The following is a 16,468-nucleotide window of genomic DNA, read 5'->3' on the forward strand; positions in this document are numbered from 1 at the left end:
TGACGTATTTTGTAGGTTTTTTTTTGTTTGTGGTTCGGTGACGTTGGATTGAAACGCTGTAAGGTCACAAAGAGGCAGCGTACAGGAGCTAACACAGCTAATACCGACCAGTTTACACCATCATATTAGTTTTTGTTAGCCAAATAACTTGAAACCGGCGGTAATTAAAAGTTTATCCGGTGGAGTCACTTTGCTAAACAGGTGGGTTAATCTGGTTTGGTCGTTTACGTATTTGTCCTTAAGTCTGAATGAACATCTGCAGTGTTGTTTCTGGATTACTGGAATATTAGCAGAAGCTGGATTAGTCTTGTACTTTGTTAATGGACCACATCTGCTACTGAAACTATCTGCTGCTGGTAGAAAGTCTAGATATAAACCGCATTAGTTTGAGGTGTGGATACCAACTGTACTTTACAGCTGATTTATGTTGTTTAAAAAAAAGAAAAGAACAAAAAAAGCCGTTAAGCAGCATCAGAAAGTCATCACCTGGGCTGGTTTCCATTTAACAGGTGAGTCTTATCAAATGAACTTCAGTTTTCTGGTCACATATTTCCATCTTTTTTCATTTTGTCTTTGCAGTTGTGTTTATATTGTTTCTCGTTGTGTGCTTTCAGCCCTTTGCTCTAAATACTGGAAACAAAAACAGACGCATATCCAGCCCTGAAGGGGTCTGCTGCTTCTGTACTTCGGCTTCTCGAAAATGCTGCTGTTACCTTTATACTGAAATTATTTTATGCTGCTTTTACTGGATAGTTTAGCCTTTTTTCTTGTTGGTGCTGTTTGCCATTTGAATTGTTTTATGTGTTTTTTTTTTTTTGTTTGTTTTTTTTTACCCTAGATTTTGTTAGATTTTTCAGTTAGAAATGAATAAATAGGCTCATCTGTTTGTTCACATAATGAAACATGGGTCCGAAGCATCCATTACCTCTCATCGCTTCACCTGAACTCTGTTTATCTTCCTCCTGCAGTCAAACATCAGAGACATCTGCTGCTGTAGAGGAAGAATCAAGTAAAGCTGAGGGTTGTGGTGTGTTCAGAGTCTGCAGCAGCTGTGACGAACAGTAGAAGAAGTTGACTGAGCTCCTGAGCGCTGCAGCTGACTGAGCTGGGTCCTGCTGGCAGCATGTCTTTGTAGCACCCCGCAGAGCTGCTCCCTGATCAGATTCCTCCCTGTTTGCTGCTCTGAAGTCGACTCTGTGATGTCGCGGCACAGCAAGCTGCAGAAGCAGGTCCTAGCTCTGTATCGGCAGTTCCTGCGAGCCGGTCGGGACAAGCCGGGCTTCATACCTCGAATCCGCGATGAGTTCAGGGAAAACTCTCGCATCAAGAAGGCGGACGTGATGCACATTGAGTATCTGTATCGACGAGCCCAGAGGCAGCTGGAGCAGCTGAAGGACATCAATACCAAGCAGCTCGGCTCCTTCTCCAAAACCAAAGACTCTGACTGAAACCACAGGACCCCCAATGACTCCACAAATACCTCAAGACTCGCACACCACTAGCTGCTGAGCAGAGTGAAGGAAACATGGAGTATAGGTTGTTGATGCTATATTAGAGTGCAATAAGCTGTAATTAAGCAAACAATGAAACAATAAACTGGCTGTTGTTGATGTGGACATTAAACCTGATTTACGTTTCCTTTTGGAAAATATAATTACAAGAGGATCTCCAGTTTGTTACCAAATGTTGGATGAAATCATCAAACTGGTTGAGAATAAAGTTTCTTAAAGATTGAATGGGTTTTCATTTTTCTCCATCTGACGTTGGAAAATCATTAAATAATTGTGGAGGATGTGGAGGAATTTCACTGTGTGAAGGACAAGAAAGCAAGCCTTAACCCGACATCGTGATCTCAGATCTCTCACAGACCTGCATCCACCCGTCAACAGCTGCATGAGCATCATGAGCAATCCAGATAAGAACCAGTGTTTACGCTGTAGTTCTTCAGCGGTGCTAATGGTGGCGCTGCTGAGCTTTGAGCCGCTTCAGTCAGAACGACGACGAAGAAGAAGGTAAACAGGAAGTGAGACTACCCAGCAGTTTCCTGTTCTTCATTTAAAAAAAAAAAAGAAATTCTCTCGTTGAGGTCAATTTAACTCCAGCTGTGAACTTCGGGGTAACTTGTAAGGTTTTGTTTGTGTGAAATCTTCCCGCTCTTTCAGTTTTTGGTCGGTTTTTGGATCGTTTTTCAGCCATGTTCGGTTCTGGAGGAGAGATGAGCAATGCGCAGTTGTTCCAGCAGGTGAGAACAGACGCTGCTCGAGCCCACCACGGTGCTGCTTTCTGGCCCTCACCTTTGCTGTGGATGTCCAGAGCTTTTCCACAGCTGCATAAAGTTTCACGTTTAGCTCGCAGGGACGTCAGAATTAAACGAAAAAAAAGCTCAAAGCAGCAAACCAGTTAGGAAACTGAACAGAATGAAGATGGAACAATTTCACAAACACGAAGTTATGCAAATTACTACAAAAATACATCAAACATTTTAACACTTTCTTAGTTTCTTGGTTTGTAAGATTTGCCTTGTCTCACCTCACGGTCACCTTTTATAAAGATAAGCAAATGAATAAACCCCAGCATATCTATCAACATACATGCACACCTGTGTAATTGTCAGGTAGAAGTACACGTTCCTGATAAAATCCATTTTTATCTTTACAGTAACAGTAGCATCACAGCAACATAATAAAACTCCCATCCTGTTGTCATGACGATAAATCTGCCAAAAGAAAGAAAGAAAAATCCTGTCATGGGGTTAGAGTAACTCAGGGCTCTGTCTTTATATAAAACAAGAAATCCGGGTTTTCTTTGTCATGAACGTTTTTAAACTAGTTTGTCTGTTTGGTTCATTTGGTGTCATTTTATAAATAAATAATAAATCTAATAAATCTAATTTTTATCACACATACATCTGTTTCTGAAATTTCAATCATTTTCTAATCTTCTGAACTTGTATTGTTATTATTGAGAATGGGCTCTCACTAACTCAGCGATGCATCATGTCTCTCTGTCCTGCAGATGGCGCTGCTGCGCTGGTTGTCCTCTCAGACCGACGCAGACCGGAGGATGCTGGCGGCGGTGACAGGTGTCCAGGTCGGGAGAGAGCTGCTCAACCGGATCACCGGTCAGGACAAAGTGGATGCTTACAAGGTGAAGCAACCGCATACTGGTTTGACTCCAGTGTGTAGAAAGTGATGATTTTCATTTTGCCTCCCATATATATAAATCTGAGCATCCACAACAGCTGCAACTCCAAGACACGTCATCCTATAAACCCATAATTCATTCACAGCAGAACCAGGCCAGTTCAGCAGCTGGACTCTTCTCCTGTGAAGCCATGCTGCTGTGATGGATGCAGGACGTGGTTCAGCATCGTCTTGCTGAAATCTGCAAGGCCTTCCCTGAAAGAGACGTTGTCTGGATGGGAGCAGATGTTGCTCTAAAACCTCCATGTACTTTTCAGCATTGATGGAGCTTCACAGATGTGGAAGCTGCCCACGCCATAGGCACTAATGCAGCCCCATCCCATCAGAGATGCAGCTTTTCACCTGTCCACTGATAACAAGCTGGATGCTCCCTCTCCTCTTTAGTCTGCAGGACACGCCGTCCATGTTTCCACAAACTAGTTCACATCTTCATCCAGGTTTCCACTTTACCTCAGACCGTTTTAAATGAGCTTTGGTCCAGAGAAGACGGAAGAAGTTGTTTGCATGTTCTCCCCGTGTATGCGTGAGTTCTCTTTAGGTTCTCCGGCTTCCTCCCACTGACCAAAGACATGATGTTAGTTTAATTGGTCACTATATTCTCCCTAGGAGTGGTTGTTTGTCCCTTTCTGTGTTGGCCCAGCGATGGACCGGTGACCTGTCCAGGTGTACCTGCCTCTCACCTGTTAATGCTGGGATAGGCTCCGGCTTACCCGTAATGGACTAAGCGGTACAGAGAGAATGAATGAATGACTCTGACTTGAAGTCTCGCTAAATGTCATCTTCAATAAATTCGAACCTCGCCATCTGTTCTCTCCATTTTTCAAATGATTAAAACACAGAGTTAAGTTTGTCAAAGTAAAACCAACATGTTTTTAGCTGCACTGTTCCACTAATCAGAGCTCTCCAGCACACAGCTGTGTTGGTAAATATGCTGCAAGGTTTATGAAAATCCCGGGTAAATGGAAACATGCCTGCGTGAGAAAGGAGCGGTTCTGTTCCAGAGATGATGGAAGATGGAGGTTTTACCTCCAGCAGCGTTGCCCTGAAGTTGCTCCACAGTCTGCTGACCTGTTCAGACTACTGGACATCTGTCCATCCTTCCTCCAGAGAGACTCTGCCTCTCCAGCATGCTCTTCTTATAATGTTATATCTGACACGTTGATAGTTAGCCTAATTAGCTGCAGCAGATACTTCCAGATGTTTCTCTTTACTTTTCCGGATTTTGACGTTATTAAGACGTGTTGCTTCAACATGAGCAAATATTCCTCGTTTTATGTTAAAAATGTCTCTTTTGATGTTTCTTTATCTTTTTTACACGTTTTATTTCGGGGAAAATGGTTTATTAGAATTTCAGATCATTTTATTGTTTTTGTTTCGTCCTGACTTTTTATAGATTAATAACAAGCACAAAGGTCACTGTGTTCGCTCTGATGTTTTCATCCTGTTAGACACCACTGCTGACCACACCAGTTATTCACTCCAAACCAGCTGATTCCTGTTTTTATTTATTCCTGATGATCTTCCAGTGTGAGACCAGCAGGTCTGTGGGACGGTCGGGTGGAAATAATGATGAAAACCATAATGTTGAAAGTTCCAGACGGTTTGTGCCACGTTGTTGTTATTTATCTGTCTTATTGCCTTCAGCCTGCTGGAAAATCTCACATCTCACCGGGTTGATTAAATTCAGGCTGAAATCCTGCTTCCTCGTTAACGCCGTCATCATGTCTCCCCTCAGAGCGAGTGCATCCTCGGCATCGCAGAGTTCATCCGGCAGAACCCGCGAGCCTCGCAGGCCCAGATCAGCGCGGAGGTGGAGAAGAAGGTTCTGCTCTTTGCTGCCCGGGTCAGAGCTCTGGAGGCGGCTCCGATACTCTGAGCTGCAACTAAAGTTTCCTCTTAGAAGTTTGCTCTTGTCATGTCTTTTTGAACTAAATGTTTCTGATGCAGATGAAGCTTCTGACCTGTTCACCAGAGAAAGGCCTTAAAAGTTACTGAAGGGTCCTGGAACTAGAAGGATCCGGTCCTCAGTGCTTCTGTCTGCAGACGCTTTGTCTTCTTTATAAGACGTTTGGACACCTTCCATTAAAACATGGAGGCTGTTTCCTGCTGTCTCATTTCTTCATTCAGATGCTTTTTTACATTGTTTTATTCCACTTCTCCGTGCTTCTAACCGACTTTAATTTTTATTTTTAGGACAGTATAACATCTGTAACTTTTACAGATCACTATATTTTACATTTTATGCTTCAGTTATTTTATATTAAAGTGTTTTAGGCATGTCTGGAATGACCCTGAAAGACGGCTAAACCTAAACACGCTGCTTTACTAAAACATTTGACTTGGCTGAACATCAGTTTATCTTTAATTATTTGGAAAAATCTGGATTGTTAAAGGGAAGAACGATGTTAAATCATCCGTAGCCAACCAGCAGAAGGTGTCCCCTCTTTCTTTTCTTTTAGTTTGAAAGACGTCTCGCTGAGTTGTCACATTGTTGATGTAACTCTGATTTTCTCTGAAGCTTTAATACGGAAACCAGTGGCTCAAATTTTATTCCAGCAACATATCTTGGAGCCACTTTCAACAAGGATCAAAATCTTAGATGTTCTTTAAATTTCCTCCTGTAATAAAAAAAAGTTAAATGAACAACACACAGCTTTATTTTTTCCCTCTTAAAATGGGGACAATATGTGGACATTAATCACAATGTTCAAAGCCTCAAGGACCCCCTGTGCTCTTTGGGGGACCCCTTGGGAGGTCCCGGACCCCAGGTTGGGAACCACCGATGTAGACTGTAATATACGTCACAGGTCATTTTTATTGTCGTCAAAGAGAAACGGCTTACAGACAGATCTTAAAAACATTAGGTCTACCCTAAAATCCACTCGCATACACCAAACATGTCCAGGAAAATCACAAACAACCAGGAAAATACAACTAAAACCATCTGTCAGTAATAAAAATGCCCCAAATAAAAACAACGAAAACACTAAACATGATCACTGAATAAAAAAAAGGTTAGAGTCAAGATTAGAGCCTGGCTTTGTGTGTGCGTGCAACTGTCAAGAGTATGGAAAATAATTTTATTCAATTTATTAAAATTCCCGGATACGTTTTATTTACATGAATATTTTCAAAAGTTTATAAAAACAAACCCTGTTTTCTTTGGGTGAAAATAGAAGTGTAGTTTAAGGTTTGCAGCCAGAGGCCTGCAAAAACAATTCATTGGTGTTTCTCATTTAACATAATTGTGCAACTTTTTGTTTGTGTAATATGCCTGCAGTGGCACCCTGATCACACTTATATGTGTTTCTGTGTTTAGTGCAGGGGTCTGCAACCTTTCCAATCCAAAGAGCCATTTTCCCCCCAGCCAGCTAAATAAAGAGCTGCAAATGTTACGAGCCCCTTTACAAAAGACAACTCATAATGTCATTTATAAATATTTACTATAGGAAATTCATTTAAATTTTTGAAGAGGCACATTTTTATTTCTATTTTATGTTTTAAAATAAAGAAAAACATAGACAGACTTTCTTTTATGGGATGTAGATATTGTTGAAAATGATGTTAAAACAAAAACAGACCATAGTTTCCAACCTAATGACAAGAAAAAAATCAAAATAAAAATACTGGTACTTTTAGTGTCATTATTTTGTGGAAATTCAATGTAATTATTCCATAAAAAAAAACGAAAAATTGCTAAAAACCTGCATTTGTTATTATATCTATATTTAAAAACGTTACTTCGTTCTATGTATTTACAGCCATTGTGGAAGGTCCAGAGAGCCACTTGCTCCGGAACCGCAGGTTGAAGACCCTCGATTTAGCGCCTCTTCAAAGCGATGATGATTTTGTTGACACGAATTTAATGTTTGAATAAAGTTTTTTGTTTTTTAAGAAAAAAAAGAATAAATAAAACGTTTTTCTCTGCGACTCATTGGCTGAACTTTACTTCTGGTCCCGCCTCCTTCCAACAGTCTTTTACGATTGGACAACGACGCTCAATGCGTCAATACAGCGTGCTTTCTGATTCGCTGGAAGAAACTGGCGGGGGAAGAGAAACCTGAATTTGAACACGAAGGGCCAGATTAGGCTGTGAAGTGTTTACTCTGTGAGCTTGTTAGAAAAAAGAATAGTGTTTTCTTTGTTTTAGTGGACATTACTGCAGCAGAATGGACTATGATCAGGATAGCGGCGAGGTATTGGAGGTTTCAGAGAGACTGGAAAAGTGAGTAAAGCTATCTAACGTCTGTGTCATTAAAAGCGAAGGGTTAGCATTAGCGCTAACTAACTTCTTTCTGGTTTTCATTAAACACGAGCCAGCCCACTGCTAACAGTATTCGTAGTTCGTGATGGTTAATGTATGTTCATTTTTAGTCAGAAGGAACATTGCGGAGTCTTGATTACTAAAATAAACGTGTTTTGATTTTATTCGACTTTAATGTAGCTAGCTGAACTGTTTTAGCCAGCGCTGGCTGGATGATAGGTGAGTTTAAGACGTCATGTTTCACGTGTCCAGGTGGACATCACTGCCCCAGATTTACCTTTTAAATAAACTTTCATGACTGACTGTAAATAAGAAATTGTTTTTCGGGACCCAGAAAGTGAACATTTGTATGTGTGTGTATGTATGTATGTATGTACGTATGTATATATATATATATATATATATATATATATATATATATATATATATATATATATTTGTGTATATATATATTTATATATATATATATATATTTGTGTATATATATATTTATATATATATATTTGTATATATATATATTTATATATATATATATATTTATATATATATATTTGTATATATATATATATATTTATATATATATATTTGTGTATATATATATATATATATATATATACAAATATATATGTGTATATATATATATATATATATATACAAATATATATGTGTATATGTGTGTGTGTATTTATCATTATGATAACATCCAAGTTGGTTTACAACACAGTTGATTTTAACAGTAGTTTAAGCACAATAGAAGAAGCAGTTGGAAGTTTGTTGTGTGCTTGAGTTCACGTTTCTAACATCTAGTTTCTCTTGGCAGGTCTTTGTCCATTGATGAAGAGGACAAAAAGGACAAATACAAGAGGTATTTAACACACACAGGTTTATGTAGAATAACCAGGTTATTTTTTTTAATCACATTCAACTTTATATGTAAGCGGTGTCATAACTACAGGAGTGTGTTACCATTGTATTTAATTACAGTGTAAAGAAGGGACTGTGTTAATTTCAGACGTGTCTCTCTAAGAAATCAAAGTAAATCTCAAAGTACTTGGCACAAGAGTTTTCAAGCAGATTTCCCTGATGATTAAAATGCTTAAAAAGGACTTTTACCAATGAAGAAATCTTTAAGGTTGTGACAACCTTAACGTTTTTCTGGATAAAATTATTGTCAAAGAAATTATTACTATTTTATAATTATCACAATTAATATACCTCAATTAATTTCCCAACATTATAAATGTGTAAAATCACATCAACACTTCTTACAGGTGTTTAAGTTTAGTTTCTTTCTATTTTTGATGCCAACAAACACACTATCATAGTAAATTCTCTTCTGCTGTGCAAAGAGTAAATAAACTCCGTTAATTAACCCCAGATTTCTCTCAGAAAATGGATGGGAAGGCTACAGGACCTCTACCTGAACTTGGGAGGTTTCTTTCTGGAAACAGCATTATAAAAATGCTTTTCTTTAGACGGCAGGAAAAACATCTAACTAGCTTTGACTCCGAGCCATCCTTCAGCAGAACAGCTGTTGTTTAACACATAAATAACAGTGGAAATAAAGAAAGAGGACCACAGATCTGGAATTAATACGCTTTCTTCTACAGGTCATTGCACACTGATGAGTCAGCTGTGTTTGAACAGTGAAATTATCAGTCAGAAAAGACAAGGTTTCCTCTCCTGTATAACGTAACTTTCTGTGAATTAACTTGTCACATCGGACTGTAAACTCAACCAGAGTTCTAATAATTAGAAACCCAGTTAATGAGCTTTTCTTTGTGCTGCAACGCTGCTGGTTATCCTGCAGGGCTGAAACATGGCGGATGGATTTCCTGTTTTATGTCCTGCCTTACAAGCCGATGGTCAGTCCTCCACAATGACACTTTATTTTTTAATAACTAGATAACTCTGACAAGGATGATTTAATCTGTTGGTTTGGAGAGAATAACTCTTCCTCTGCTGCACGTTCCCATGAAAACATGGAAGGGAAACAAAGCAACACAAGTGCATGTTCTGTAGCTTTGTTTTCCTTCCTGATCTGCTCATACAGTTCAGATGCAATCCTTCATGTAAAGAGACAATATTAAAGGATTTTTACAAGTAATTAACTGTAAAAACAGGTTATCGTGACATCCCTACATCAGGGTTATAGAAAAAGAAATAAACTTAGACCAGCCTGGAACACTGGTCTTGTAGAAAGTTGCAGAGAAAGGAGGAACAATTCTTTACACAGCAGAGGACATTTAGTTGGAATCAGTCTTCTTGGTTACTTTGCTTAGCTGTTATATTGTTATTTTGACATAAAAACAGAAAGAAACTAAACTTAAATACATATAAGGAGTGTTGATGTGGTTTCTTGTGTTGGGAAAGTTGTGTTGAGCAGCCCTGGTGGAGTCCATACCGCAGCAGATATGGATCTTACTTTGTGGCAGTAATGTGGACCAAGCTCATACAGTCCTTATCAGAAGCTGAGAGGGTATCAGAGTTTGGGGGTTACGTCCATGACCGGCACCGGCCACAACTCTGGTCAGCTGCCTTGACAACGGAGGCCTGAACATGGCCCATTTGAATGCTGTGTCCTGCCTTGCTTGGGACACAAAGTTCTGCTGGGTTCAAACTTCTGACTAGGGTCAGATGTTCCCAGCAGACTCTGTCATTACCCACATGAGCAGTGAAGTCTGCCATCAGGACAGTGAAGGCCCAGGCAGGAGCGCCAGCTTCAGACACTCCAACAGCTGGCACAAATAACAGTCAGGACCTGTCCCCCCACCCACAGGCCGAGGGAGGCCACACCCGTCTGCTAGGGTAAACCCTTATGTACAAACCCATACCAGGGGACAATGAATATCTACACACCTGCTCTGCGGCAGCAACTGCAGAGTGAAGAGGGGCCAACTTGTTCCACAGCTCAAGCCTTTCATCAGGGTTAGCCTGAATATCCAGCTGGTACCCCTGACCTCACGCACCAGCTCAGACCATTTCCCTCTTAAAGTGATATTCCATGTCCCAGTGGTCAGCCTCTGTAATGCAATGTCACTTTATTTATATGGCACATTTAAAATCAACAGTGGACTAAAGTGCTTCGCAATTCACCAGCAGTCGTAAAATGGAACGAAACAGTAAATAAATAAAAAACAGAAGCGTTAGGATTACTAAAGACTATTCAGTGTCTCACATTCAGTCAGTGGAAAGCCAGAGAGAGTAGAAACGTTTTTAACAGCCAGTTTTTTCCTTTTTTTTTTTTTTCAGAGCAAAAACTCTGCAAGCCGGAGTCAGAATACTTTCAGCCCTTAAATTAATCATCCATTTCAAAAGCTGCTAAATGAAACAACAGCTCCACTGGCTTGGTTAAAAATAAAATCATTGTCCCAACGTGTGGAGCTTTTCCACACATACCGCTCCGCCGATATAATGCCTCTCTGAACCTTCACTGCGCAGGTTTCCCACGTAGCCGCTGAATGTGGTGCAGAGCTGGTGTGACTAAGTTCCAGATGGCTGATCCTTTCGCTCGCTGCACCTTGAAAACAAATGAGAGCCTCTGCATGGCGCACCATTACGCCACTTGAAGAGCACAGCGTAGAATTATACTAAATAGATCCGTGCCTACAGAACCCTAAACCAATATTGGATTGATGCATCCCTAATGGCAACCTGAATGTTCTCCTGAGCTTTTCAGTTAATCGTTTACTTTTAAGAAAGAGGTCAAATGATCATTTGGTTAAGTTTTTCCAAAACCTTAAAATATTTAGTTAAGACTGATATTCATCAAACAGAAAATCTTCTCGTTTGACTCACCGAGTCATAGATTTAGCTTCTTTGCTTTTCTGCTTCAGCAAAAGGAAGAGCTTTTCTCATTTCCTACGACAAATATGAGTTTTAGTCAGAACTGTAGTCTGAACTTGAACAATAGCCACTAACATTCTTCTTGTCTTCTTTCAGATTGGTTGCACGTGGTAAAGATGTTGCCAAACAAAGGGATATTCAGAAAGCCCTGGAGCTTTTCAAGCTAGCATACAACATCCACCAGTCTACAAAATTACAGAGCAGGATAAGTAAAATTGAAGAACTCCTGGCTCAGAATGATGAGGAGGATGAAGATGATGAGTTTGTCAATGTGAATAACAGCGGTTTAATGCTGTTTAGAGAACTGCACGACAAACTGTACGACTACCAGAGAGATGGAGTCTCCTTTCTGTACGGTCTCTACAGAGATGGTCGTAAAGGGGGGATTCTTGCTGACGACATGGGGTTGGGCAAAACCATCCAAGTTATATCGTTCCTCTCTGGCATGTATGATAACGAGCTGGTAAAACATACGCTGCTCATCATGCCAACATCCCTCATCACAAACTGGATCAAGGAGTTTGCCAAATGGACTCCTGGCATGAGGGTGAAGGAGTTTCACGGCACCAGCAAGATAGAGAGGACCAGGAGTTTGGAGAAAGTTCAGAGAAGAAATGGGGTCATCATCACCACGTACACCATGCTGATGAACAACTGGCAGCAACTGTCCTCATACCGAGGAAAGGAGTTCTGTTGGGATTACGTGATCCTGGATGAGGCCCACAAAATCAAAAACACATCCACCAAAACAACCAAAAGTGCCTACGCCATCCCTTCAAAGAACAGAATTCTGCTGACAGGAACTCCAGTCCAGAACAACCTGAGAGAAATGTGGACTCTCTTTGACTTTGCTTGCCAAGGTGCTCTCCTGGGGACAGCAAAGACTTTCAAAGCAGAGTACGAGAACCCCATCACCCGAGCCAGGGAGAAGGATGCCACCCCAGGAGAAAAGGCTCTCGGGTCACGGATGTCTGAAAACCTCATGACGTTAATAAAGCCCTACTTCCTTCGTAGGACTAAATCAGAAGTGCAGAAAATGAGGTTGGTAGACAAAGAAGAACATTTAGATAACAGGGACATTAAAGTCCAGAGTGATCCAGCAAACTCAGGGGCTGTTATGCCCAAACTGACACGAAAGAACGACCTGATTGTCTGGACTTACCTGAGCAGAATTCAGGAGGACATTTACACACAGTTCATTGGCTTAGACCACATCAAGGAGCTGCTCCTGACGACCAGATCACCTCTTGCTGAATTAAACATCCTAAAAAAGCTGTGTGACCACCCAAGACTCCTTTCTGCCGGTGCCATTGCAAAGTTAGGCTTGCAGGAAAATGGAGCATCAGACTCTCAGAGTGAGAACATCGAGTCCGACAATAACAGCATCGCCAACGTTCCCGATGAAAACTTAATATCAGAGTCAGGGAAACTCGTCTTTCTGCTGGCGCTCCTGGAAAGGCTTAGAGAGGAAGGCCACCGCACGCTCGTCTTTGCTCATTACAGGAAGGTGCTGGACATCATCCAACGCATCCTCAGCAACAGAGGCTTTAAAGTTCTCAGACTGGATGGCACAATAACACAGATTACTGAGCGAGAGAGACTCATCTCTCTCTTTCAGAAGGATAAACGTTACTCCGTCTTCCTCCTCACCACTCAGGTTGGTGGTGTTGGTATCACCTTGACGGCAGCAGACAGAGTAGTCATCTACGATCCCAGCTGGAACCCGGCAACAGATGCCCAGGCTGTTGACAGGGCGTACCGCATTGGACAGACTGAAAATGTCATCATCTACCGACTGATCACCTGCGGCACTGTGGAGGAGAAGATCTACAGGAGACAGGTTTTCAAAGACTCCCTCATCAGACAGAACACTGGCGACAAGAAGAACCCGTTTAGGTACTTCAGCAGGCAAGAACTGAGGGAGCTTTTCACCCTGGAGGACACAAGGTCCTCATCCACACAGCTGCAGCTGCAAGCTATGCACTCCAGACACCGACGAACCGACCCAGAACTGGATAAACACATCGCCCACCTCCACACCATGGACATGTTTGGGATTTCTGATCATGACCTCATGTTCTCCCTGGACGTCAACCACGACGAGGCCCTTGAAAACCAGGAGGAGCACCACTACATTGAAGGGCGGGTCCAGAAGGCTCAGGAGCTGATGAAGGCCGAGTCCGAGCTGAAGGTGGGTGAAAGACAGGATGGCAAATTACATCTACAGAATTGATGTTACTCAACAAATATGAGTTGAAGCAGGGATCCTCAATATTGGTACTGAAGTTGAAGTTGAAGTTGTGTATATATATATATATATATATATATATATATATATATATATATATATATATATATATATATATATATATATATGTATGTATATGTATGTGTGTGTGTGTGTGTGTGTATATATATATATAAACACATATTTAATATATATATATATATATATATATATATATATACACATGTGTGTGTATGTATATATATATATATATATATATATATATATATGTGTATGTATGTGTGTGTGTGTATATATATATGTATGTGTGTGTGTGTGTATATATGTGTGTGTGTGTGTATATATATATATATATATAAACACATATTTAATATATATATATATATATACACATGTGTGTGTGTATGTATTTATGTGTGTGTGTGTATATCTATATATATATAGATATATATATATAGATATATATAAAAACACATATTTAATATATATATATATATATATATATATATATATATGTATATATGTATGTATGTACATACATACATACATATATACATACATATATATATACACATGTGTGTGTATGTATGTGTATATATATATATATATATATACATATATATAAACACGTGTATATATATATATATATATATATATATAGTGTGTATGTATATGTATATATATCTATATGTGTGTTTATATATATATATATGTGTGTATATATATATATATATATATATATATATATATATATATATATATATATAGTTGTTACTGTAAACATGCTTCTTTTCCCACCCTGCTGGTGTCTGCGCCTGGTTGCTGTGCTTTCACTCAGAAACCAGATGTTTATTCTTAAATCAAGCGAGACGTCACAGTTTTTGTCTTCTCTGCAGATGCAGCTGGTAGAGAGCATGGCGACCAGCACCGAACCGGCCTGGCTGAGACAGCCACCAGAAACCAGCAGCAGAGAGAAGAAACCAAGAAACCTGAAGACAAGTCCTTCACATTCTCAGCCTGTTAACCACTTCCACATGTCACCTGTTGTGGTGGATTTGGACCAGTCTGCTTCTGGAGAGGACATCTGTCAGAACCTGCATAATGGTTTTGTTGATCTGACTGCAGAGTCCTCTCCTCAGCAGGACTCAGAGCCTGCTGATGCTGCAGCAGCTGATGTCTCCGTTGGAGGACTAAGGGACAAATCTGAGACGTCTCGGGTTGCTGACTCTTCAGGACGTGAAGACAGTCTGCTGCACATTACAACAGGAGACATCAAGGAGAACTTAAATGGAAGCTCCCGCTCTGAGATGGACCTGAACCTCATCCCGAGACATTCTGTCCTACAACAGTCCAACTGGAGCTTCAAAGCAGAAACGAGCTCTAAACTGGACTCCTTACATGGAGACTTCAACTTAAAGCTAGAGGACAGCAGCGATGATGGTCTGGAGGACATAGAGACTGAGGAAGAGGAGCAGAAGCTGCTGTCTAAGCTTCAGATGAATGGCAGCTTTGACATTAACAAGTCTCTGTCAGAGAGTCTGTGCAGACAAACCGTCAACAGCTGTCAGGCATCAGTCATGGACGAGTCCATGAATGAATCCATGGTGGTCACCAGGAAGAAGACAGCAGTGCTGATTTATGACAGTGAGGAGGAAGAGGAGGAACAACAGATGAAGGGGCAACTAAGCAACTTCTTCCAGGTGCTTGGAGCCTCCACACCTAAATCAGCAGCCTCTGGTTCCCCCCATCATCGGTCCAGAAGGAGTCTGGGAGGAAATGCTTCTGTGGTCTCACACCGGTCATTCATTCAGTCCATCATGGAGGACATGGACGACCAGGAGGAAGACGAGGGCAGTGATGGTCCAGTAGTACAGTCTGAGGCAGAAGAGGAGAAAGCCATCTTTTTAAGCTGTAATGAGTCTCAGCCAGAGAAGAAGACCGGAGAGATGGAGGAGGAGGAGGAGGATGAACAGAAACATGTTAAGTCAGTGGAGGACATGAAGTCTATCTTGGAAGATGAAGAGGAAAAGAAAATGGAGTCAGAGGACGATGTTTCAGAGTTGTACTCTGAACAAGAAGAAGAAGAAGAGGAGGTCATCGGTTCAACTAGTGACGAGCTTCAGCTGGAGGAAACCAGGGAGGAAGACTCAGCAAACATTACACCTGCAGAGGACATGAAGTTAATCCTGGATGAGAACAAGGACAGTGAGGAGAAAGAGGAGCAGGACATGAGCGTCAGCCTGGAGGAGTCGACCGGAGAGCCTGAGCTGGCTTCTGGAGAGAGGATGGATCAGTGCACCGTGGAGGCTGGAGGGGAGCTGAGTCTGGAGTCTGAGAGCTACGAGTCTCTGGTCAGCAGAGGGAGGGAGTGCTACAGCCAGGCCAAGCTGGACCAGGCCCTGGACCTCTTCCTGAGAGCCATCGACATCAAACCAGGAGATCCTGAAGTTCAGTTCCTGACCATCCAGCTGTACCGGCAGCTGAGTCAGAGACCATGAGAAGGTTCGCAGGTTTCCTCTGAGCCTGAAGCTCGGTGCTTCAGACGGACAGAAACACGACAGGACGCTCGCTCTGGGACAAGTTCCTCACCATCTTTCTTCTCTAATGATTCAAGTAAAAACGTAGATTTCTGTCTTTGCACGTGTACACGTTAGAGAACCTGCTATGGTAAAAGCTTCTTTTGTTAAACAAGATAAAATAACATTGTAACAAAATCACTTTTATTCCCTTTTATCACAATTATTTCAGAAATAAAGTCAACGCTCAACAAAAGCAGCTGGTCGGTCCTCGTCCACGTTTTTTGGCTTTTTGCCCCCAACGCCCTCTGCAAGGAAAATGTCCATCTCATCAGGCTGGTGTCCATGATGCCGGTACTAGCCTTGGTATTGATGATGGTAATATCTGGAT

The 16,468-nt window shown here is 41.1% G+C and overlaps 2 protein-coding genes across 3 annotated transcripts; both read left to right on the forward strand.

The window, feature by feature from the left end:
- Positions 1–16: 16 nt before the first annotated feature.
- On the forward strand, positions 17–1,736 carry sdhaf1 (succinate dehydrogenase complex assembly factor 1). The gene is made up of 2 exons (XM_041999535.1): positions 17–201; positions 969–1,736. The coding sequence occupies exon 2, from the start codon at positions 1,200–1,202 to the stop codon at positions 1,446–1,448; it is 249 nt and encodes an 82-aa protein (XP_041855469.1). The 5' UTR covers positions 17–201; positions 969–1,199; the 3' UTR covers positions 1,449–1,736.
- A 253-nt stretch (positions 1,737–1,989) lies between these two features.
- ercc6l (excision repair cross-complementation group 6-like) lies at positions 1,990–16,312 on the forward strand. Of its 2 annotated transcripts, none has more exons than XM_041999485.1 (4): positions 1,990–2,242; positions 3,016–3,147; positions 11,410–13,504; positions 14,458–16,312. In XM_041999485.1, exons 2-4 carry the CDS (start codon positions 3,137–3,139, stop codon positions 16,057–16,059), a joined length of 3,708 nt encoding a protein of 1,235 aa, XP_041855419.1. In that variant the 5' UTR covers positions 1,990–2,242; positions 3,016–3,136; the 3' UTR covers positions 16,060–16,312. The 2 variants fall into 2 exon arrangements, with proteins under 2 accessions (XP_041855419.1, XP_041855418.1); XM_041999484.1 differs by lacking the exons at positions 1,990–2,242; positions 3,016–3,147 and adding exons at positions 7,247–7,428; positions 8,288–8,332.
- The last annotated feature ends 156 nt before the right edge of the window (positions 16,313–16,468 follow it).

The sequence above is a fragment of the Melanotaenia boesemani genome, chromosome 11, assembly GCF_017639745.1.
Source record: "Melanotaenia boesemani isolate fMelBoe1 chromosome 11, fMelBoe1.pri, whole genome shotgun sequence".
NCBI classification, from domain to species: Eukaryota; Metazoa; Chordata; class Actinopteri; order Atheriniformes; family Melanotaeniidae; genus Melanotaenia; species Melanotaenia boesemani.